This window comes from Leptopilina boulardi, unplaced genomic scaffold (assembly GCF_019393585.1).
Source record: "Leptopilina boulardi isolate dan_hultmark-lab unplaced genomic scaffold, ZJU_Lbou_2.1 LbouV2_216, whole genome shotgun sequence".
In the NCBI taxonomy this organism is placed as follows: Eukaryota; Metazoa; Arthropoda; class Insecta; order Hymenoptera; family Figitidae; genus Leptopilina; species Leptopilina boulardi.
Window position 1 is genome coordinate 4185145 of NW_026137770.1, and position 24414 is coordinate 4209558.

The 24414-nt window shown below is 35.9% G+C and overlaps 1 protein-coding gene across 1 annotated transcript in view; it reads left to right on the plus strand.

The window, feature by feature from the left end:
• LOC127279402 (KICSTOR complex protein ITFG2-like) overlaps positions 1-22141 on the plus strand; it is a 49666-nt gene extending 27525 nt beyond the window's left edge. Inside the window, exons 5-8 of the mRNA XM_051301735.1 lie at positions 19696-20038; positions 20134-20368; positions 20981-21191; positions 21537-22141. Of these exons, the coding sequence (XP_051157692.1) occupies positions 19696-20038; positions 20134-20368; positions 20981-21160 (758 nt within the window). The 3' untranslated portion in view covers positions 21161-21191; positions 21537-22141. The remainder of the gene's footprint in view (positions 1-19695; positions 20039-20133; positions 20369-20980; positions 21192-21536) is intronic.
• The last annotated feature ends 2273 nt before the right edge of the window (positions 22142-24414 follow it).

A 24414-nucleotide genomic window follows, 5' to 3' on the forward strand; every position in this document is an offset into this window, starting at 1 on the left:
GGAAACTTTTGTCGATGATTGAGACGCTGTGTTCACAGCATGTCTAGACTCATGGACATGTTTGTCCCAGTCTCGGTGATCTTTACCAACAAAAGTCGCTATCATTGTTTTTAACACACGATTACTACGCTCAACAGGATTCGCTTGTGGATGATATGGTGGAGTTGTCAAATGCTGTATACCATAATCTTCCAGGGTTGTTTTCAAATTTTGTGGCGCTGGATAATCTAACACCGGCGCTATTTTCTCCGGGTCTGGACGTAGACCTCCGCTATCAAGAACATATCCCAGATAAGTTACTCTAGAACAACCAAACTCACACTTATCTGGGTTCACTACACGTCCCGCTAATGACAATTTCTTGAGCACCACTCTTAACCATCGCATGTGTTCCTCATAATTATTATTGACGATAATAATATCGTCCAAATACCCAAATACAACTGGTTCGAATTCTGGACCAAAAAGGAAATCAATCAAACGCTGAAACGTCATCGGAGCATTAGTGAGTCCGAATGGCGTCCGCTTAAACTGAAACAGTCCCAAACCAGGAATTGAAAAAGCAGTATATTTGTAACGTGGTTTTTGAATTTATAATTAAAATAAATCTGGCATCTAACCCGCCAATTCAAAAGATACTTTTTACTAACAAATCTCACAAGGGGATCCTCCAAGACACAAACATCTGATGCCGGACGTTGAGGCAGGCCAACACTAACCACACTTACCTTGAGGACGCTCACCTGACTCAAACCGACGCCGCTTCACAAGTAGTGGAAAGAAATCCGCAAAGGAGAAAAACACTTATCAAAATACTCCAAATTAACACAAAAACTATTTATTAAATTACTAACTAATTATAATAAAGTATTACAAAATAGATATAGAAAAGAGATAATTGATAGCGAGAGCACGTCCGCTCTATAACGATCGGGTAATTGAACTGCTGATAGATCCCCCTGCCGGTCCTTGGATCTCCACTATGGTTCGATCTCTCTCACTCCTACGGACAATCCTAGCCTACGAAAATGACTATTCGGCCCTATTCGCCGCCTCCCGTGAACGTTCGTATGTCACGCCTGCGTAAATCAGTCCTTTGATAGATTTCGCGAAAGCAACTGAATTAGACTGCCACATAGAAAAGCAAGACCAAAAACCGACTAACGAATGCTTCGTTACAATCCCCTCCCTTAGGCCGATGTTACTCTCAGTAATATCGCCTATCAACCTCACACAGAGCCACAAAAATCAAATCTCACAAAAAAAACGATAAGGTGGGAAAGTAAGTATTCTAAACACAGTTCAAAAAAAAGAAAAATAAATTTTGCTTTTTATTTTATTTAATAAAACGAAAATTAATAATAAAATAAGGAAAGAAGATAACACATGTAATATTTCTTTTAACTTAAAAAATGAATTTAATGTCTCTTCCTTTCCAAAAAAAAAGAAAACACTATTGACGTCGACTCCGACGTTCCTTAAGGAATTCTAACTTAAACTCATCTTTAAGTTCTTGTGGAACTCCCTCCAAACGTTGGTCCAACTCTCGCAGCTCGTCAAGAAGGGTTGGACCAGACGCTGCCACGACACGAGCCTCAGGCTCGACATTCTCCTCCCTAGGTGGGGGCCGCTCATTTTGTTGGCGAACCGGCGAACTACAACGGTTCCTTGGTGGAGGGTCCTCCCGTTCCACCAGCCGCTGAGTGGACCTTGACAACGAGGTCCCATCACGCTGACTCACAAATTGGGCATGTAACCGTGAGCAACGTGGACAAGTGCTCAGGGTCACATCCCTCCTTCCACATTTTTTACAAAAAACTGCCCATTCTGTCAGGCAATCAGAGAGGCGATGGCCTCTCTTCCAACAATTGAAACACGATCTCATGGGCGGATCCACCCTTTGATCCGTCACGATTGGGTCTAAGCCCTTAAACATGATACCGGCCAATACTGCCGGTAGCTGTTTCCTGCTACTCGCACTAACTGCTGATGATGTTGGCGCCGGCAAGGTTTGGATAGCACAATCCTCCGCCACCCCTGCCTCTCTTGGTAAGTGAGACGCCGACGGTTTATATACAGACTTCGGCACACCACTAACATAATTTTCCGACCTGAGAGGATGTCGGTTGCGGTACTCCACTTCGAACTCCACAGAATTATTACAAAGAATAGGTAGTTCCGCTATCTCCTCGGGTTGAGTGGGGGTAATGCCTCGTTCCTCAAACACTCTCTGGACCAGGGTTTCTATCCTGTCCAGCCGCGGTGTCACATCAGGAGGTGAGAACTCCGGCAGTGAGTTTTTATGTAACGAAGCCGAAGCCGCTCCACCCTTCTCTCCGGGGCAAGTTCCACCGGAGCCACTGTCCTCTCCAAGTCGGCCACCGCCAGACGGCTCTCCCAAGCTTCCTCACTCTCACCAGGAACACGTTCCAACTGGTACGGGTCACGCCTCCGACGAAGTACCTTCGGGACGGACCCGGTGGCCACAATTTTGTCCGCAGATGCCTCCACACTGGTATCTGCAACCACTTCAACTGCTGCAGCCTCATTACGCTCACCACTCAACCGGGCCACAGAATTATTACAAAGAATAGGTAGTTCCGCTATCTCCTCGGGTTGAGTGGGGGTAATGCCTCGTTCCTCAAACACTCTCTGGACCAGGGTTTCTATCCTGTCCAGCCGCGGTGTCACATCAGGAGGTGAGAACTCCGGCAGTGAGTTTTTATGTAACGAGGTTTTCTAATTTATAATTAAATAAATTTGGCATCTAACCCGCCAATTTAAAAAATACTTTATACGAACAAATCTTAAAAGGGGGATCCTCCAAGACATACGAACATCTGATGCCGGACGTTGAGGCAGGCCAACACTAACTACACTTACCTCGAGGACGCTCAGCTGACTCTAACCGACGCCGCTTCTCGGGTTGTAGAAAGGAATCCGCCAAGGAGAAAACACTTATAAAAACAAAACACTCCCAAATTTAATACAAGAAACTATTTATTTAAACGCTAAAATTACAGCAAAAGATATGATAAAATATATATAAAAGTGCGATTGAGAATGAGAGCACGTCCGCTCTATATCGATCAGGTAATTGAACTGCTGGTAGATCCCCCTGCCGGTCCCAGGATCACCACGATGGTTCCGTCTCTCTCACTCCTATGGACAATCCTAGCCTATGAAAATGACTATTCGGCCCTATTCGACGCCCCCCGTGAACGTTCGTACGTCACGCCTGCGTAAATCAGTCCTACGATAGATTTCGCGAAAGCAACTGAATTTGACTGCCACATAGAAAAGCAAGACGAAAAACCAACTTACGAATGCTTTGTTACAATCCCCTCCCCTAGGCCGATGTTACTCTCAGTAATATCGCCTATCAATCTCACAAAGAGCCACAAAATCAAATCTCACACAAAAAAAGATAAGGGGGAAAGTAAGTATTCGAAACACAGTTCAAAAAAAAGGAAAATGAAAATTTATTATAAAAAAAAGGAAAGTGAAAGGAGAATCATTTTACAAATATATTTTTTTTTTACTCAAAAACGTTGGAATCTCCTTCCCTTTTATTCAACACGTCGCTTCTGACGTTCCTTGAGGAACTCAAGTTTCAATTCCTCCTTGAGTTCTTGCGGAACCCCCTCCAGGCGCTGGTCCAACTCACTCAACATCGCTCTCACCGGGGACACGTTTCAGCTCGTACCGGTCACTCCTCTGACGTGGTACCTTTGAAACGGCCCCGGTGGCCACAGATTTGTTTGGTGATGGTGGTGCAACCACCACGGGGTTGTCCTGCACACTCAAAACTGCGCTAACCTCGTTGTTATCCTCGTCGCCTGAGCGAGCCACGGTATTGTCAGTCGCGATGCGACGTTCTTGAACCACACTCTGGACCAACATCTCCATCCGGTCCAGCCGCGATTCTACTGCTGGAGGCGAGAACTCCGGCAAAGCCTTCTTCGCCACTAGGTGCCGACCACTCCACCCACGACGAGCGCCACAACCACTCCTACACATCTTTCTCTTCGGCGATGACCCAGATGGTGAATTAAGCCGACGTTTGGGCATCCAATCTGAAAACAAAATATATTAATCACCACTCTCAACCATTACTTAACTCTATTTACGAGGAGGTATATATCTTTTCAAATCCGAGACATGAACTTTGGCCACTCGCCGCTTATCATCGGATTTCAATTCATACACCGAGGGAGACAGTTGCCTAATTATTTCGAACGGACCTTCGAATTTTGGAGCCAGCTTGGCTGAGAACCGTTGATTCGCGTTCGATAATTTATGCGTTCGCCAAAGTACTAGATCGCCTACACTAAACGTTGCCTCGCGCTTGTTTCGATTATAGTACTTCGCCTGTTTCTCCCTTTCCTCGTCTATAAAACGAGCCACCAAATCCCGCAATGCGTCCAATCTACGCATTCTATCGCACCAGACTTCCGGATCAATGCGCTGTACTAATCGTTTCTCTTCAACCTTCCGCCGTAAACTCTTAACGGGGTTAGGTTGCCTACCAAAATTGAGAAACGCCGGTGATACCTTCGTAGTCGCTTGGACTGCCGTGTTGACTGCATGACGGAACTCAACTCCTCGAAGGCCTTGACAATTGATTTGCCATCTGCCGATCTCAGAGGTTTCACCTCTATCCATCTTGAAAATAGGTCTTGGAACACTACCAAGTGCCTATTCTGGCTTTTGCTAGGAGGAAACTCCATGCAATCAGCCGCCACTACGGTCGTTCCACAATCCTCTGACCCATGAGACCTTGAGGTCCTTCTTGTGACACTTTGAACCGTTGACACTCGGGACATTGCCTGACAAACGTCTGAACATCATGCTATACTCCTGGCCAATAATATTACTGAGCTACGCGCTGATACGTTTTCTCAATGCCCAAGTGTCCCGCCGAAATCTGAGAATGTGCGTTTTTCAGCACTTCTGCCCTATACACAAGTGGAACCACTAATTTCCACCCCACTTCATCGTCAGTTATCGGAAGTAATAATGGGTCATTCCGATGACGATATAACTTCTCTTTTTCGACCAACCAGCCAGGAAACCTCTTCGGAAACTTAACGACCATCTCTTTCCTCTTCAAATACCACGGATCTGTGATTGTCTCGAAGGCCGCTAACTCGGCCTCTTCTTCATCGAACATGCGAGACAATGGGTCTGGTACATGGTGATTCGCACCCTTCCTATGTACGATGTCGAAATCCCACTGCTGCATCTCCAATGCCCAACGTGCCAGACGCCCTGTAGGATCCTTCAGATTCCTCAGCCACTTTAACGCACTATGATCCGTTATGGCCTTGAATTTAGAGCCTTCCACATATGGTCTAAATTTAAGAATTGCCCACAATAGGGCCAAACATTCCCTTTCGGTAATGCTATAATTGCGTTCCGCCGATGTTAATGCTCTACTGGCATAAACAATGGGATGTTCACCATCCTCAGTCTCCTGTGTAAGCACAGCTCCAATCGCTGAGTCACTAGCGTCACATTGTATCGTGAACGGCTTAGTGAAATCAGGACGGGCCAACACTGGTGCCGAAACCAATTTCTGTTTCAACTCCTGAAACGCCTCTTGTTGGTCACTTTCCCATACCCAATTCTTATCCTTGTGGAGTAGCCGCAAAAGTGGTATTTTAAGCTCGCTATCCTTCTGGATAAACCGCGAATACCATCCTACCATCCCTAGGAATCTACGAAGTTGTTTGATATTTTGTGGAGCTGGATATTCCAGAACCGGCGCTATCTTATCCGGATCTGGCCTCAAACCGTCTTTATCCAAAACATATCCCAAGTACGTGACCCTCGAACAACCAAATTCGCATTTACTCGGGTTCACTACCAAACCAGCCACAGCTAATTTCTTTAGGACAATTTCAAGCCAATGAAGATGTTCCTTATAATCGTTTGTCATGATAATAATATCATCCAGGTACCCGAACACCACTGGTTCGAATTCTAGACCGAACAAAAAGTCGACCAGCCGCTGAAATGTCATAGGCGCGTTAGTTAGTCCAAAGGGCATTCTTTTGAACTGCAATAACCCTAAGCCTGGAATTGAAAACGCTGTATACTTTTTACTCTCCGCCGACATTGGTACCTGATGATAGGCCATCTTCAGATCTATTTTGGATATATATCTGGCCTTCCGTAATTTATCCAATATTGAATCCACACTAGGGATCGGATAAGCGTCTTTGATGGTTACTTTGTTTATATCTCTGTAATCAAAGCATAGCCGTAAATTACCATCACTTTTTTTTACAACCACCGGTGCTGAGCTCCAATCGCTCGCAGCGCGCTCAATGATCCCTTGCTCCAACAACTTTTTAACCTCTTTTATGAGCCACTCAAGAATCATGGGTGACATCCTTCGTGGTCTATGCTTCACAGGTGCCGTATCACTTTAACGAATGTGATGTTCAGTTAAGGATGTCATTCCTAACTCTGCCGTTAGGGGTAGTACCAACTGGTTGACCATTAGTTGAACTTCTTCACGCTGTTCATCGGTCAACTCCGATATTCCTGCACACTCCGCAGAAATATCGCCACGATCACGGTTATTGCGTTGAGTGGCAAATTCATGCCACTCACCCTTCTTAATTCTCCAGAGGCCCTCACCCAATTGGACATCCATGTCCATGTCTTTGCAAAAGTCAATGCCCAAAATAATATCCTGAGTCAAAGAATCAATTGCTTTCAATTCAAATGATTGTGAATGACCGTCGACTGTCAACCACAATCTTAACTTTCCTAATGTACTCTTTGATCCACCAAGGGCACTCTGGACCGCTGTATCGGCCGCCTCTAATTTCTCCCGAAATTTGGCCGCCAATTTGGGACCTACGACTGATATCATCGCACCAGGATCGAACAACGCCATATATGGACGATCCGCGATATTGACTTTTAAAAAGTATCTATTTTCAGCCCTCGTCCCATCAATCATTTCATTAGGTTCGGGGAATTCCGTTGCATCACTTGCAACTTCTCCCCTCCCCTGGACTATACGTGCTGCCAAATATTCAGCACTATTAGTCCCACCAACACCACTAGTAGGATGTATTATCCTTTGATCACTGGGACAATGTGTCCCAGTTCCACTAATGCTTGGTGTCCCACACACATTGGGACGCTCTGTCCCTCTCTTAGTACGGAGTGAGTCCTCCTCACTCGAACAAACAACACTCTTTGTCTGCCGCGCAGACTTCCCACTAGGTGAACACTCACCTTTTTCACTTGTGACCTGTAGCTGAGTCCTGAGTAAGTTCTCCTTATTTGACAGCAACTCATTTTGTGAATGGCCCACGACCATATCACTGGGTGCACACACACCCGTTCTACTTGACACATTTTGATGAGCCCTGAGTGAGTACTCCTCACTCGCCAGCGACTCATTTTGTAAATGGCGCACAGCCATTTCACTGGGTGATCTCACACCCCAACACTCCATCTCTCTATTTTGAGCCTTGAGTGAGTCCTCCTCACTCGTCCTCTGCTCAAATTGAGTCTGTCTCACAGACTTATCACTAGACGAACTCTCGCCTCTCCTTTCTAACATACATCTCTCATTTTGAGCCTTGAGTGAGTCCTCCTCACTCGTCCGCTGCTCAAATTGAGTTTGCCTCGAAGGCCACTTCCTTGGTGAACACTCACCACCTCTCTCTAATAAACGCCTCTCATTTTGAGCCTTGAGTGAGTCCTCCTCACTCCTCTTCTGCTCAATTTGAGTCCGCCGCAAAAGCCAATTTCTTGGTGAACACTCACCACTTCTCTCTACCACAATTCTCTCATTTTGAGCCTTGAGTGAGTCCTCCTCACTCGTCCTCTGCTCAATTTGAGTTTGACCCAATAATCTCACTCTGGGTGAGCACTCACCCCTCCGCTCTTCTCTCTGTTCCTGTTGAAGCTTGAGTGGGTCCTCCCCACTCTCATCAGAGTACACCTTCTCTTGCACTCTCAGGAACACCTCTTCACTTGTGGTGACTGAGCCTAAGGTTGGGGGGAGGGTTTGTCGGTCCCCCCCCCAAACTCGTTTCCCCACATTGCTCGCAGTGGGGCGCAATTTGGACAATTTTTAAACACAGTGCCTTTGGTCCCACAGACCTGACACTGGCCACCAAGAAATTCCGATTGTTTGTTCGGGCATTCCGAAGCAAAATGTCCCTGAACTCTGCACTTGAAACAGACCCTCGTTGGACATTGGGACGCCCTATGTCCCACCACCTGACACATGTTGCAGGTGCCTAAAAATGGCCGTGGTTCCGGTACAGTACCCCTGACCGGCCTCGATGGTTCGGGTACTTTTTGTCCCGAAAACCTCTTTGGAGCTACTGCTACGGGTGCCTGTCGTGCTGACTGTTTTACCCCGTTTTTGTTTGCTCCTGAGTTCCACTGCCCTTTTTGCATTTGGAATGCATCGACTTCCTCAGCTTCCGTCCTCTTGGTCGCCTTCTTCGTTTTGGTGTTGGACTTTTTCTTTGCTGGCTTTTTGTCCTTGTCTGACCCCGAATCCGACAAAGAATCCTCAAGCAGCGCATCTAGCTTGCTTGCCTTTGCTCCACCTCTTGGTGCTGCCGATGGAAATCTCATTTTTTCCTTAGTGGGTGGTGGCATATAACGCTTATCCAGATCACGAATCTTCTCGTATCTCCTCGCGCATTTTTCCAATTCACCCAAGTCTTGCACCTCCTGGTTTGCGTTGAATCGCCTATATTCGGGTGTCAGTCCTTTGAACACTATTTTTAACATTTTGTCTCCCGATAGGGGCCTCTTAAAGTGATCTGCGATCATTTTCAGATTAGTTATATATGACGAGAGTTTTTCGCCTTTGGCTTGGGTTCTGGCTTTGAGCTCGTCCCAAATATCCTCGTTGTCCAATACCCTGGCAAATTCCCTCATGAAAACTTTTTTAAAAGTCTTCCATGAGCCAATCTCATTCCTCACTACCCTAAATCACCTCGTGGCCGACTGCCGCAGAACTCCTGGGACTGCTCTGAGAATTTGGTCATCACTCAGGCCATTGCAATACTTGCAATCTTCCAGTCGTTGGATGAATTCTTCTGGATCTTCCTTCTCGCCTCCCGAGAATTTAATCTCCCATTCTTTAAGTAGTTTGACCGTCCCCTGATCCAACCTGGATTGCTGGTTCCGGTCCTGCCTATCTTCGACACCGTCTGAATCGCTTTCCGATTCCGAAGACGACAATGTTCGCCACGACTGCTTGTCGCTACACCTGGATTTGTCATAATTGTCCTTTTTTCCCCCGGAGTGATAGCTCTTGACGCTATCCTCACCACAGGACTCCTGTCCTGTGGGCCTCTTCTTCTTTGGTGTGGGCTCATCCTTAGCCCGTCGTCCCCACTTCTTAGATTCTGGGGCCTCTAATACCCGTTTCATGTCCTGTACTATTTTTGACATTTCCTCTATTGTCACATCTGCACTCTTTTGTCTAGTTGTTGACTGATCTACTCCCTGTTTAGAGATGGCACCTAATCTCTGTTGAGGTAACTCGTTGGTAAGTGGACCCCTTCTTGTGTCCGCTTCTGGATTGCCACCCCGTTGATCGGCGCCAGCCTGAGTACCCGTCTTCCACAAACCTAACGCTGTTTTTTGGCTATGGGTGAAAAAGGTTTGTGCTTTAGGCCCCCTTTGTAGCCACTGAACTAAATGACTCATATTCCAAGTTTCAGGAAAATTGTCCAAGTTCTTCTTTTCCGACAAAACTGGAGCTGTTCCCAAATTTTTCGGGCCTTCGGATCTTTCAAGACCGCCTTCATTTGTCGTTTAAAACATTTTGGCTTTCCAACTCGTCAAACACCTCTGCATCTGTCAACGACCTAATCGCTTCCCACATTTTTTTAACACCGTCGTGCTTAAAAAGCCTAACTAAAAGTCGCTGATATGATTCCATGGCGGTAGAAACTATTTGCTTTAAATCTCACGAAAAAGCACTGAATTCTTCCGCACACTCCAGCTTAATTAAATTTTCAAAAGTGATAACGTCGAACACTCGTTATCATCGCCCACTAAACTCAAGCGAAGAGAAATTTTTTTTTAATTTTTTCAATGCACAAAAATAAATGATTATGTCATACGGAATGACCCAAATAATCACGCTGACAATTAACGCTAATCAGTTTGTGCAGTAAAAATTTTCATCGCACCACAAGAAAAAAAATTACGAATAACAAAAAGAAAAAAATTTTTTTTATTAAAAATAACGAAACACGAGAAAAAAATTTATTTTTGTAAAAATTTTCCCCCAATATTCTTCCCGCGTAAATAAATTTTCCACGCGCTAATACTCTCACCCTTACTCACGCTAGGCGGGAAAAATAATAATGTCCTATGACGGAAAAAGAAAATTTAGTAACTCACACTAATACACGTCACCGTTAAAATTAGCGAGGACTAATAAAAAAACACTTTTCATAACTGGACGAACACACAAAATAAAATTTGTTGCCGCTGAAAAATTATTAAAAGTACAATAATTTATAAATTCAAAAATAAATCACTGTCCGCTTATAAAAGATCAATTGAATAAATTGAACGCTTTCTCGATTCACTTGAAAACGTAATGTCCTGTTTGACTTTACGCGTCATATAATTAATAAAATTATATAAATAATTATTTCCGTTGAAAATTATTATTTGTTCCACCCGTTATATAAAGGTAAAACAAATTTTTTTCCTTCAAACAGAATACTCTTTGATAACGCTGATAATACACTGATAGTCACTGTATACTCGCAAAAGAAGGAACAAATATTTTAATTAAAAGTAATTATATACGAGAACACTGACTCTACACTTTATTTCCGAATTTCTCCCGAATATTTGAAAAATGTCAAAAAAAGGAAAATCGAACAATAAATTACACACACGACAAAAATTATTAACATTTATTAATTAAAATCAAAAATATTAAAATTTTTAATATCTCAATGATATTTGAGAACCATGCGGCATGGATTCACCGGGGACGCCGAACAGCTGATTTGGCGCTAAGTGAGACCGGCCGGCGGATGACGTCACATCCGAGCACATGTTCAGAAATTCACGGAAATTAATTAAATAAGATGTAAAATTTGAAAAATCAAGAAAGACAAGTTATTTCACACTAAAACAACAAATACAGCACTATACTTTCAATAAATAACCACGCTTAAACTCTTTATTTCCTCCTCGCTGATAATTAATTACTTTATAAAAAGTTGAAAAAAATTCAATTCTTTGAAGGAATAAAATAACATAAAAAATGTATGGTATTAATATTGTTTATTGTCACAAAAGAAGAAACGACGTTTCGATGACTTGGTTCGTCATCATCTTCAGGTTAAATCTTATGAAAATATTTATAATTTTGTTTATAACACCACATTATCTTTTTTTTAAATAATAAAAATACACAAATAATAACAATTACCAATAATTAGTTGAACCGTTACATCTTAGCGATAGAAAATTTTATTTTGCTCAGTCTAAGCTGGCACGTCAAGTTTATAGACCAGTATCGTCAAGACTAAATTGAAAATAATTTAAAATCTAAATGAAATAGAGGAGTCAATGAACTTAGATGTAAACAGCACGTGGAAGTGAAATATTTTCAGAAAAATAGAATCACGAGTCTAATTTGGAAATTAAAGGGAAGTATATTTTGTTTAGATACATTATGTCTTCGTTTTTATTAATAGTGGAATCGTTAATTTTTATGTGTAACATTTCTGAAAAACATCGTTTTTTATAATTTTGTTCACGGTCTAGTATAAGAACATTAATTATTAATTAGTACTTGAATATAATAGTATATTAAGCACTGAAGAGATAACTTCGACTTTTTTTCGGCGAAAACGACGTTTTCAGCACGAGCCTAGCCGAGTGCTGAACACGTCGTCTGAGCCGAAAAAAAGGTTATCCCAGTGGTGAATACGATATTTTTTACAACAAATGAACGTTTCGAGCGTTTAAAAAAATGGTGTGTAGAGCTCACTTGTCACAGAAATACTTTGTATGGGGAAGAAATTTAAACACAAGTAAACAAAAGCTACCTAACCTCAAAACTAGTGTTTTTATTTTTCAACTTTTGATTTTTTATTTAGATCAGCTAATTTTAAATAATGTTTGAATAACTCGTATTACCGCAGTGGTACATACGCTATTTTTTAAAATTAATAATAAATAAAATAAATAAATAACGAATATAATAAAATATATGTAAACAAAATAGAAAATAAGTAAATAACAAACTATAAATAAAATTAATAAAAAAGTTAAATGTAAATGAAAATAAATAAATAAAAAATATAATTAAAAAATCGCTCAAAAGATGAAAAATTAATGAAAAAAAGTATGTTTTATAAAATATAAAATAGTTTTTAAAAATATTTGTCATTTTTTAAATTTTTTAAATAATATACCTAAATATTATAATAAATAAAATTGCGTAATAAGAAAAATATTGAAACGATAAAAAATGTGATTTTAGATAGTTTAAAAAAAATCATCAAAATAACAGAAATCAATAAATGGTTTAGAAGTATAATAATTATTTATTTTATATTATTTATACATTTTCTTTGAAATTTGAAAAGCCAGAAAATCAAATTATTTTTTCAAAAGTAAAAAAGTGTGAAAAACTGTCAAATTTGTAATTTCTTCGTTACCTTTACTTATCCCTTTGTCTTTTTTAAATCACTTGCTATTAATATAAAATTGACAGTTAGTAAAAGTAATATTTTTGTTTTCTGGCAGAGTTTCAATTAAAGGCGTTAAATTTTCTTTTAAATTTCCACTCGCAGATTCTTTCTCGTTGATTTTTGATCGCTTTGGAGATGTAACATCATCTTGGCTTTCACAGTTTTGATTAGACGAAGTTGAGGGCAAATTTATTGACGATTCGATGAGGTTCCCAATTTTGCTTTTGTTTCTAGTCGATTGCTCGACATAACCTTCCGCAACGCGCGCTGTCACTTTTCCACGCACCAAAGCGTTTCAAATCTTCTTTGCTTGCTCCAGCATCCATTAGAATAGTTGCTGATGATCTTCTGTAACAATGGCCTTTATAACGCTGCGCATCAGGCAATCCAAGATATTCGGCAACTTTTTTCGGAATTGACGCAAATTTATTTTTGCCGACGACCTGTCAAAATTATTATTTCTTTTATTATTTATTTACTATGTACTTCGTTTATGTTTGTTTATTATTTTTATTTATTAATAATCGATTTTCATTATTTTTCTTACCTGAGATGTACATTTCTCTTTTTGGTAATTGAGGAAAAATCTGTTCGTGGGTGCATCTGATGGTCGTAAATTCCAATATTTTTGCACAATAGAAAGAAAGGCACCGGTAATTGCGAAAGAACGTTTCTGGTGTGTTTTTGTAACAGGAACATCAACAAGAAGAATTTTTTGGCCTTCAGCCGTCGTTTTGGGTTTGATATCGTTAACTGTGACACGTGTTAACTAATCGGTTCTGCAAGCACCGGCGAGACCGAAAATCATCACAACCTGTTGATGAATAAATAATTTTAAACATTAATTTTAATATATCAAAATATCATCGATTAAAATTTTATGTATAATTCAAGTTTAAATTTGAAAGAACTAAATATTTATTTGACTAAAAATTGAAATAATTGAATTTTATATTCATAAAATGTGTAATTGAATTTCAAATTGATTAACATTTGGAATAATTGAATTATTAATTGACTAAAATAATTGAATTTTCTATTCAATGGAATGTGGTATAATTGAATTTTTATTTAATTTAAGTTTTGAATTATTGAATTTTTAATTGATTAAAACGACTAAAATTTAGAATAATTAAATTTTTAATTGACTAAAATTTGAAATAATTGAATTTTCTATTCATTGGAACGTGGTACAATTGAATTTTTAATTTGTCAAAATTTGGATTACTTGAATTTTTAATTGATTAATATTTTGATAGATTAACGTTTACATTTCAGAAAAGTCAAACAGGTGATGATTTAATGAAATAGGTAAAATAGGCGACAATATGTAATTCCTGTATTTTAATAGTTATATTTATTTACGTACCTTTGAAAGTAGATGCTTGTCATCAGGCGCGTTTGCAAGAAAGTTTTTTACATCTTCGGTTTCAAGTACATAAGATTTTTTCTTTTCTGAATCGTCACGACTTTGTCTCTTTAAAAAAGCATTTAAATCCGCATAAATCGATATATTAATTTTTTCTTTAATAGAAATCATGCTTTTCAACTTGGAATGAGTTGACCAGAGAGTCGTTGATTTGTACTTTTCAGATAAAATTTTAAAATAAGCCAACAACACATTTTGACTTGTCGCAGTTGCTTCATGTGATTTTCTCCATGTTGTGTATTTAGTATACTCGAGTTCGTAAACACTTTTTGACTTTTCTGGCAACAATGCTGTACTTGCAGATTCAGCTATTGCCCGTAGTTCAGGCGGTGTGTATCCATGATCTTTGTCTTCACTATCAGATTCCTTTGCTGTTGTTTTTTTTCGTATTTTAATACACAAAACACAATATAAACACACTTTGTTTTGAGAAGCGCGATTAAACGTAATATTACGAATACACAGCGTTAGCCCGGCGTAGTAAATTGAGAACTACGCTTGCGTCAGAATTTTTGCCTGCATTCGTCACGTGACATGAGACATCGTTTTTGATTGGTTGAATGGTTGTCGAGGTTAGATAAATCTGTTCCAAAAACATTGTTCTCACAACAGTGATGCGATTTTTTCAGTTTTTACAGCTGAATTTGTCTTATTTTCCCTCTTTCTCTTCCCTAGGGAAAAAAAAATCCCGGCGGACAAGAAAGGTTAGATTTCTTGTGTTAGGCGGGGTTAAAAAGAACGCGAGAAACGTTCATGTGTTGTAAAAAAGACATTTTTTAAACAAATTATTTTAAACAATAATATAAATTTTTACCTAACCTAAATTTAAGGGTTAGTTTCACCTAATTCTGGTCTTACTTTTCTCTTTTTGTATAAAAGAATTAAACTTAAATTCATTTACTATAATTTAACAATGAATTGTTAAATTGAGCCTTCCAATTCTATAACTCGCCCGACGCCCGGACGGACGCTCTATTGGTAGTCGGGTAGCAGCGAGAGAGCCATTGACGCTCGCTTCTACCCGACTACCAATAGAGCGTCCGTCCGAGCGTCGGGCGAATTATAGAATTTGGAGGCTCAATTACTATATTTTCACTTAACTTTAATGAATTTATCTCGGAAAAACCCTGCTAGATAATTAAATTAAATAAATTACTTATATCCTAATCTAACTAACATCTGGGTTTATGGGGATCATCTCTTATGCTTTAATCTTTCAAATTGTCATGTGGATCGCCTATTTCAATTCATATGGTTTATAAGAATATTAAACAAGAATTACAATTTAATCTTTGATATCACTCTTGGAAAATCAATAGTGATGGTAGAAATCGTTATAGAAAACTCCTGACCATTGATTCTCCGTGGCTTGACTTTGAAGATTTGCTTATTTGATTTTGTACATTGTAGTTGAATAATAAAATTTATTTATTACTACTTTGAAAAATCAGTCGTGTTGGTAGAAATCGTTAGAAAGCTACTGACGAGTGATTTTTCTCCGTGAGTAATTTTTATTATTAAGTTTGCAAACCACTCTTGTTGGTAGATATCTTACGAAAGCTCCTGACATTTGGTTTTACAAAATCAATAATTTTAAAAAATAATTTCTTTTTACGATTAAATCATTTTTATCTTTTTCTCCCAGAAGATACTGATCGCATTGGTACACGGAAAAAAATCAATGGTTGCCACAGCCATACCTTTGGTTGTCTCAACCATATTATATTGAAAAATACGTCCCAACCATACCTCCGGTTGCTCCAGCCATATTAAATAGCTAGCTTTAAATTGTTAGCATAACTAGAATATATGGCTGTGGGAACCATATATTTGGAAAACATACAAATGCTAATATGGATGTGACAACCATTTTTAATTGATGCTTCGACCATTATTTATAGTGTACCATATTAATATTGTTGAAGCAACCATTTTATATGGTTACAATTTATGTTTATTTTATTTGTTTAATATTATCAATAAGGTTGTTTTTGATTAATTTAAAACATTGAGTCCTATAAAAACGTATTCATTTTTTTGAAATAATCGCCAAATACAAATTCGTTAACAAAATAAACAATCGTATCGCACCTTTTATTATAGTATTATAATTATAGTGCGTGCCTAAGTGTCGTAAACATTGAAGAATTTCCCCATTTACAAATTATGACTGGGAAAGGTGAATGTAAATTGTTTAAAAGGACGCAGTCAACTTCGAAGCCTATTTTTTTAAGGAAATCAATGCACTCAGCTTCCATTTTTTAACTTAAAAACACATTAACCGGGATCAATATAATTCTTAAATGATTATAGAAAATGTTTAGGACTGCGAACATATACACGTTTCGCGACGCTTGGAATTAATGCGAGTAATATAGATGTAATATATTGCAGCACCGCGCAGACAAGGTGCGCAGGCGTCTATAGGGGCCTTAGCAATTCAAAAATGGATAGGATAACAAAATTGTTAAAATCCGAACCAGTATTGTTACCTCAACTAAAGCTATGGTTGATATATCCATATCATAGGTACAAATATTATATGGTTGACACAACCATTATTTTTTGTCAATGTATCCATACTGAAAGCTGCTTAAGCTATATGTATGGATGCCTCAACAATATTATGACCAACAATATTTTTATGGTTGGGCCCTGGCGGATTCGATTTGCGTAATGTCTACTTAACTAAGCGGACTTTAGGTAGACATTAGGTAGACATGTAAAAAAACGTATAAAAAAGCTATTAATCGACTTATTATGATAAAAAAAAGTTGATAAAAGGGTAAATGAATGTTTATAGAGTAAATTCGTACAAAATTTGTAATTAATAAAGCAATAAATAATTAATAATGAATGGAAATGTGCGCGAGGTACCTGATCAGTTCAGCTGTACAATTATTTTCGTGCTATTTTCATGAAAAGAATATAAATTAACTGCAAAAACAATTGATATTTATAAAAAAGTGTAAAATTGATTTAATTTTATTGTTTGCAATACGAATTATTAAATAATAATTAAGTTTTTATCAAATGTGAATAGTGTTGTGAAAACTAATGAGTTACTACATTACCGATCGCATATGATAATAAAAAGTTCTCGATGAGTGTAACAAAAAAGCTGCAATCATGTCCGTAATTTTGGACGAGAAACAATTATGAAATCAATAATTATTTGTATAACTTTATTCTGCATTTTAAAATTCACTTTTTATTTTCTTTCAAAGCAAAAGCTTGGAAGAAAACATGCTCGCACTGTATTGTAAAAACTGGTGGCGCCATCTCTCATATGCGATCGGTAATGTAGTAACTCATTAGTTTTCACAGGTTTTCACAACACTATTCACATTTGATAAAAACTTAATTATTATTTAATAATTCGTATTGCAAACAATAAAATTAAATCAATTTTACACTTTTTTATAAATATCAATTGTTTTTGCCGTTAATTTATATTCTTTTCATGAAAATAGCACGAAAATAATTGTACAGCTGAACTGATCAGGTACCTCGCGCACATTTCCATTCATTATTAATTATTTATTGCTTTATTAATTACAAATTTTGTACGAATTTACTCTATAAACATTCATTTACACTTTTATCAACTTTTTTTTATCATAATAAGTCGATTAATAGCTTTTTTATACGTTTTTTTACATGTCTACCTAATGTCTACCTAAAGTCCGCTTAGTTAAGTAGACATTACGCAAATCGAATCCGCCAGGGGGACAACGATACCTTTTCTTTCCGTGTAGAAATCGTTAGAAAGCCCCTAGCAATCAGTACTTCCAAGTTCAAAAGACTTGACTATTCAGATCAAAAGAGACAGAAATGTGCATTTCCTCGGCTTATATAGTCGCGTCTCTACCTTTAATTTTTCGGGATAAGTAAAATTCAAATGTGAGTAGGAAATTTTAAATTGATTGAGCGAGAATCCGCGAGTTTCTCTCACCCTTTTACGCAGGGTGCTTCCCCTATGTATTTCTTATCGCCAATTTCTCCCTCTATTTGGATTTTTCGCGGCATCTATTTTTCGATAACTAATTACATTTAAATTATAATCTAAGGATAAAGCTATTTTTCTCTCTCTAATTCCGTTTCTAACGCTCGCCGAGAACAATGTCATTGTCTACATGTCAATCATTTTCCTTTAACTGACTTTTATTTCCAAAAATTTTTACTTTCTCGAAAAATAATAATATTAGGATTATTTAACTTTTACCATTGATTTTTAAATAATTTTTACTTTAATATAAAATATATTTTATAATTTCGTATTGTCTGTGTGTCAAAAGGGACATAGAAAATTTTTATAAATATTAACGACTTAATTCCTTGGAATACACTTACAAAATAAACTAGTAAACTAAACAACACTTTAACATATCTCATAATTTGGAATTGGATTGGAACCATAACCTATTGGTTTGGTAAAAGAAAATGATTCAGATTTCGAAATTAAACGATAATATATTTTGTAAGGCACATTGCTTTATTAGAACTTAAACAACTCTCGGAAAGAAATGCACAGAATTTTAATTCTTTTAATGCAGCGCAAATTAATACCTTTATAAAACTCATAATGTCATTCGGCTTAACTGTTACACATTAGATTCTATATTTTGTCGGCACATATGGCCATTTTAATAGAAAAGCACGATTTATTTTACGTGCTTGCATAAGAATATACGTTAGCGTTTGCTGAATTCGTCTAAAATAGAATATTATTTATTATTTTCTTTTTCTTATATTTTCGTTAAATGTCGGGTCAATGGAATTATGTGAATTTCGAAAAAGGTCATGTTGTATAGACAAATTATTGTATTATTTTTTAATAAATATATTATTTTTTTTTATTCATATTTTCATGTTTCTTCACAGATTTCTTATTCACACATACACACTTCAACAAATAATACTAGAGTTCTTATTTTAAAAACTATTTGCATTCCTCACATGAATTTATATTTTTTTATTTTATTGTTCTACAAAATTTATTGCTTTATTACATTCAGAAATAAAACTAAATGTTCAATTTTTATTTTTAAGTACCTTCTAAAATTTAAATGTATTTATATCTTTCACTATTAAAATAAATTACGTAATTTCAAGAAGAAAAACATTTTTTATTAAAAAAATGTTTATTTGCTTATTTAATTATTTGAATATAGTAATATTTGCAAAGAAAATTATGTTAATTTCTTATTAAGTGGAATAGACAACAATTAAATTTTAAACAATTTATCTGTAGAAAGATAAAATTAGGTATTTGTTTATAGAATTTATTTATAAGTAGGTAGTTTAAGTAACGCCTTTTAAACATTATTTTTTTATTGTCAATGTAATTAATTAATTATATTATAATTTGAGATAATTTTTAGAATGTTAACATTATATTTAAAACTTTAAAACGCAAAAATTTCAAAATGCAATTTTTGTTACTTGCATTTAAAATGTGTAATAAAATCCATTGAGATTTGATTCCTGTAAGCTATTTTTGAACCTCGTTTATTATAATTTCAATTTTATTTTTAGGAAAAGATTCATTGTCTTTAAAAAAAGATTCTCCATGGCTTCGTTACAAGAAAAAAGTGCAAGGAATTGATCAAGTTGATGGAAATACTGTTGGCGGAAATGTAATCTTAGGAGAATATATTTCTATAAGTAATGAGGAACCAATATTTTGCGATGACACACCTAATTACTCTAACAATAATTTGTTAAATAATAATAATGATATAAAATGTATTAAAAAAACATTTCAAGAACATGATAAATCTACAGATATAAACCAAAAAGAACATTTAAGTGGAAAATCTTATGCTCTCGCAACATTAGATGGCACAATTATGCTTGTTCGCAATGAAATAATTTTATGGTATGATCCATATTTTTTTGCATCAAGAAAAGAGCAAACGTCAAAAATATGTTAAAACATAATTTAATTATAAATGAGCGATATTACATTTTTAGGTCAATGCAAGTCGATCATCATATTTTTGCCTTATGTCGATTAGACGTTACAAGAGATGGTGCTGATGAAATTATAGCTTGCACATGGGATGGACAAACATACATTCTTGATCAACAGAGAAACAGTGTGCGTTTTCAGTTTGAACAAACTGTAAGAGCATTTTGTACAGGAATGTATCATGTTTCTTCAAAAACTGCCAAACCTTCTTTTGTCTTCAACACATTTAATAATAAGGTCTGTTAACTTTGTTTTATACGAAATTCTTCATTTGGAAGTTTTGACTGAATAATACTTGTTAGTAGAATTAAACAAATTCCTTTTCATAACAAATTCCGTAGGATTAATGCGGAAAACACAAGTTATTAGGGATTATTATGCGGGTTCGATATACGGGGGTTTTACTATATTTTAATCCTTTAAAAAGAACAGTTTTTTCGGAACTAATTAACAGTAATAAATATTTATCATTTAATACCAAACAATCGTCTTAGGCCTCCTCTTTATAATTATTATTAATATTATTAGTAAAAATATCTTTATCCTATAAAACCATTCGTGATATACGAAGTTTTTATTCTTTTCTTCTTGTGACTGCTATCTGATGAAAAATTTTAATTCAAAACTTTTTGGCAGTGGTAAGAAGATTCTAGAAGTTTATCAACTAGGGATTTAAGTTTATTTGCATTGTCTCTGGTTACTCGAAAAAAATTGCATGCACTTCAGATGTAAGAAGATTACTGTCTTCAAATATAATTTAAATTACTTTGTAATTACAATAGGAAAATAAATTATTACTTTTAATAATGAAACGTAGAATTAATTAAAATATTTGGTATTAAATTTCAGATTTTCTTGTATTATGACATAATTATACCAAGCATGATACTGCAGTCTATGAACCCGTTAGACCAATGGAGCTCAAACGAAAGACATAAATTTGAAAAAATTGTTAATGTTAATGATGATATACACGAAGAAAAAAAATTAAGAACATTGACACATTGGCTATTATATGGAATCCATTAACCATTGTGAAATAAAGTAAAAAAAAACTAAGGTAAAAATTATTTAAAAAAATATTTAAATGTTTCATAGATTCATTATATAAAAATACTAATAAAAAATGTAAGAATAAGATTTATTAAATACAATCATTAAATAGTTTGAAATAATGTCAATCTACATTTGAAGTTTTCAAGTGTATCTTTAAAAATGCTTCTGTAATTTTTTCGTTCCGTCTTTTAAAATTAATGCGTAATTCATATATCACTTGCTCTAGTTTGCACACTTTTTCTTGTCTCTTTTGAATATCTGAAATCTTAATTAATTAAATTTTTCAAATACCTCATTTTTATATAGATATTATCAGGAATTAATGTAATGATACATTTTCTTTTCTCAGATGGATATCAAGCAAATAAGTCTGCCTATTAGAAAGTTTAATAAAAATTGTAAATAATAAGAATATAAAAATCCATTATTCTTGCATTACTCAACAACGACACGAAAATGAAAGAATCTTTTAGAAGGAAAATATTTTAGCAAATACAGATTTTGCGAGTGTGTCGTAGAATTGTATACTTTAATTCGTAAAATTTCCTCTTCTAGAAATAACATTGTAATATAAAAAACGAAATTAAAGAACTTTATATTACACCTAGTGGAGGGTGCATGGGTAATACAAACTAAAAAGAATTGTATATATATATATAATAATTCGAACACACTGAAAACCTCATCTTATAACTAAATACCGTTTTTATTGATGTTGATGTGTAAGAAACCTAATTTTCTTAATTTTAGTTTGATTTCAATTTTTTAATTCTAAAGCTGAAAATCATATCTTTACAATCTTTACAATATATAATGTAATACAATCTTAAAAGACTAAAAAACTTCCAATATTTTTAGTTGATTTTTTAACTTTTTCGTTAATTTTTTATTGGCTAAAGTTTAAAAATTACCAACAGGTTTCGATTTGCAAATAAAAATTTTTGTCTTGGAAAATATTTGACTTTTTTTTAAGCAGACAACTTTCCCATCTGATTCGCTTTAGCCCGTCAGTTATAGAAGTGACATGAGATTCTATACGAAATCTTAAAAGGACATCTTGTAAGAAGAATCTCATCAGTGTCCATACAGGATTCCATATAGGATCTCATATGGGGTCGAAATTTGAAAAATAAAATTTGTGAATATCTCAAAAACAGTGAGAGACACGCAAAATTGGACAAAATTTTGAGTTCATTTTAAACAAAGCAAAAATATTTTATGTTTAAAACCTAAAATATGTCTCATATTTTTAAAAAAATAACTACTACACTGAAAAAATTTTGGTACAGCAGCTGTCTCAAACAAAAAATTTCTTTATTCAGTTAGATTCACTCATATAAAAACTCATGGTAAATATTAAGTGTGAAGTTAATTGAATTTTAAAATCCCATGTGGGATCCTATGTGATATCTCATATAGAATTCTATATGGACACTCATGAGATTTTTCTCATGAGTTTCCATATAGGATTCTCGTAAGATCTCATGTAGTATCTCATATGAGAAACCATAAGTGATCTTATACGGGAATTTACAATTGTGTTATGGAAAGCAATGAATGCTTGCACACTGTCCGACAATTTGTCGTTCGACGTTCATAGATTCAGTTAGTTTTTCCAATTCGACGTGAACTCTATTAGACAAATGAAAAATTTAAATGTTTTTCTTATTTGTTTATAACAATTTGTGTAAACAAATTAATTTTTTTTAACAATTTTTTTTCAAAACCATAGAGGTAAAATACTTTTTGACATTGAACAGCTTTCAGAAAAGGTGTGTTTGTTAACTCCATAATGAAAATATTATTAGGTTGTCATTAGTGCAGTATTTTGCAGTAAACGATTTTCCATTGTTAATTGTCAGTAGTTCTCGTGCATTTGCCGCGTTCAGTTCACGGACAAAATGTGTGAAAACGTAGACAATGATATATTAATTCCTTTAGTTCAAATAAGACTAGCTCTTTGAGATAAAATAGTGGATTTATATAAAAATCGAAATGAAAGGAGAAGTGCATGGCAACAAGTGTGCGAGTTATTAAATGCGGATTTCATTACAATTGATGGCGGAAAGAAATCCACGTACAGTAAGTATGTCAAATTTTATATCTACTCCATGTCCTCTAAGTGTAGAAAAGTGCCCGCCCCGTCCTTAAAGGGTTAAAGAAAATAAACTATTATCGAAATTATATTTTGTTTATTTGCCAAGGTACAGAGCCATTATTTGATACAAAGAATTGCTTAATACGTCTCTGACAGTATTTACTGCAATACCACCTCGTACAGAGTCATCGGCTGGTAAATCCAACGATTGTTTCAGTGTGCTCTGGCACAAATCCGTCCCTATCACGGACAAAATTGTGAAGAACAACACAAGCTTTGATAATAGTAATAGCTAAAGCCAAACGTAGGTTCAGAGGACGGTGGAAAATTCGCCATTTATTGGTTAAAATTTCAAAAGCACATTCAACATTCATAATCTGTAGTTGAAGATTCTTTTTTTTAGCGTTAAATTTGATCCCCTATATGGCCTCAGTAAATGTTTATGTAGCCCAAATGCTTCATCTTCAACTAGAAAATAGGGCACTTTCTTGTTGTGCCTCTTAAACATTTCTCTTCTGTCAATTGGATTGATTTAGATTCAATCCCTTTCCAGAGACTTCCTTTTTTGTAGCGGTATTGAGAGACTGCAACTGCCATTAAAACCACGGAAAAATATCCTTTGTAGTTGAAATACATGGATACACTTTTCAAAAAACAAACCAATCGAATAAGTTTTCCATCAACTGCACCCAGGCAATGTGGAAAATTTGCAACCTTTTCAAAAACTGAACTTATTGTTTCCCATCTTTCTGTTGTAAGTTCAGGGATGCATTCGTCTTACATGATTAACCAGATTGGTGAGCAAACTTTTGTAACTATCTTTTTTGCCGTTGAAATGCCAATTTTGAAGTTGTAGTGCAGATCAGTAAAAGTACATCCGCTTGCAAGATACCTAAAAAAATAGTTATTTTCACTGTTTGTTTTATAGCAATATTTCACTTTTATTGTTGCAGTTAACGTCGTTATGAAAAGGAAGAATAATCTTCGCAATTCCTTTGTAAGGTCTAAAAAGAACTTGCAAAGCAGTAAAAGAAGTGGCTTTGGTGCATCGACATCGAAAAAATATGTCTTCCATGACCAACTATTGTTCCTGTCTAAAGTGTTCGAATCTACAGAAACAGCGGACAGT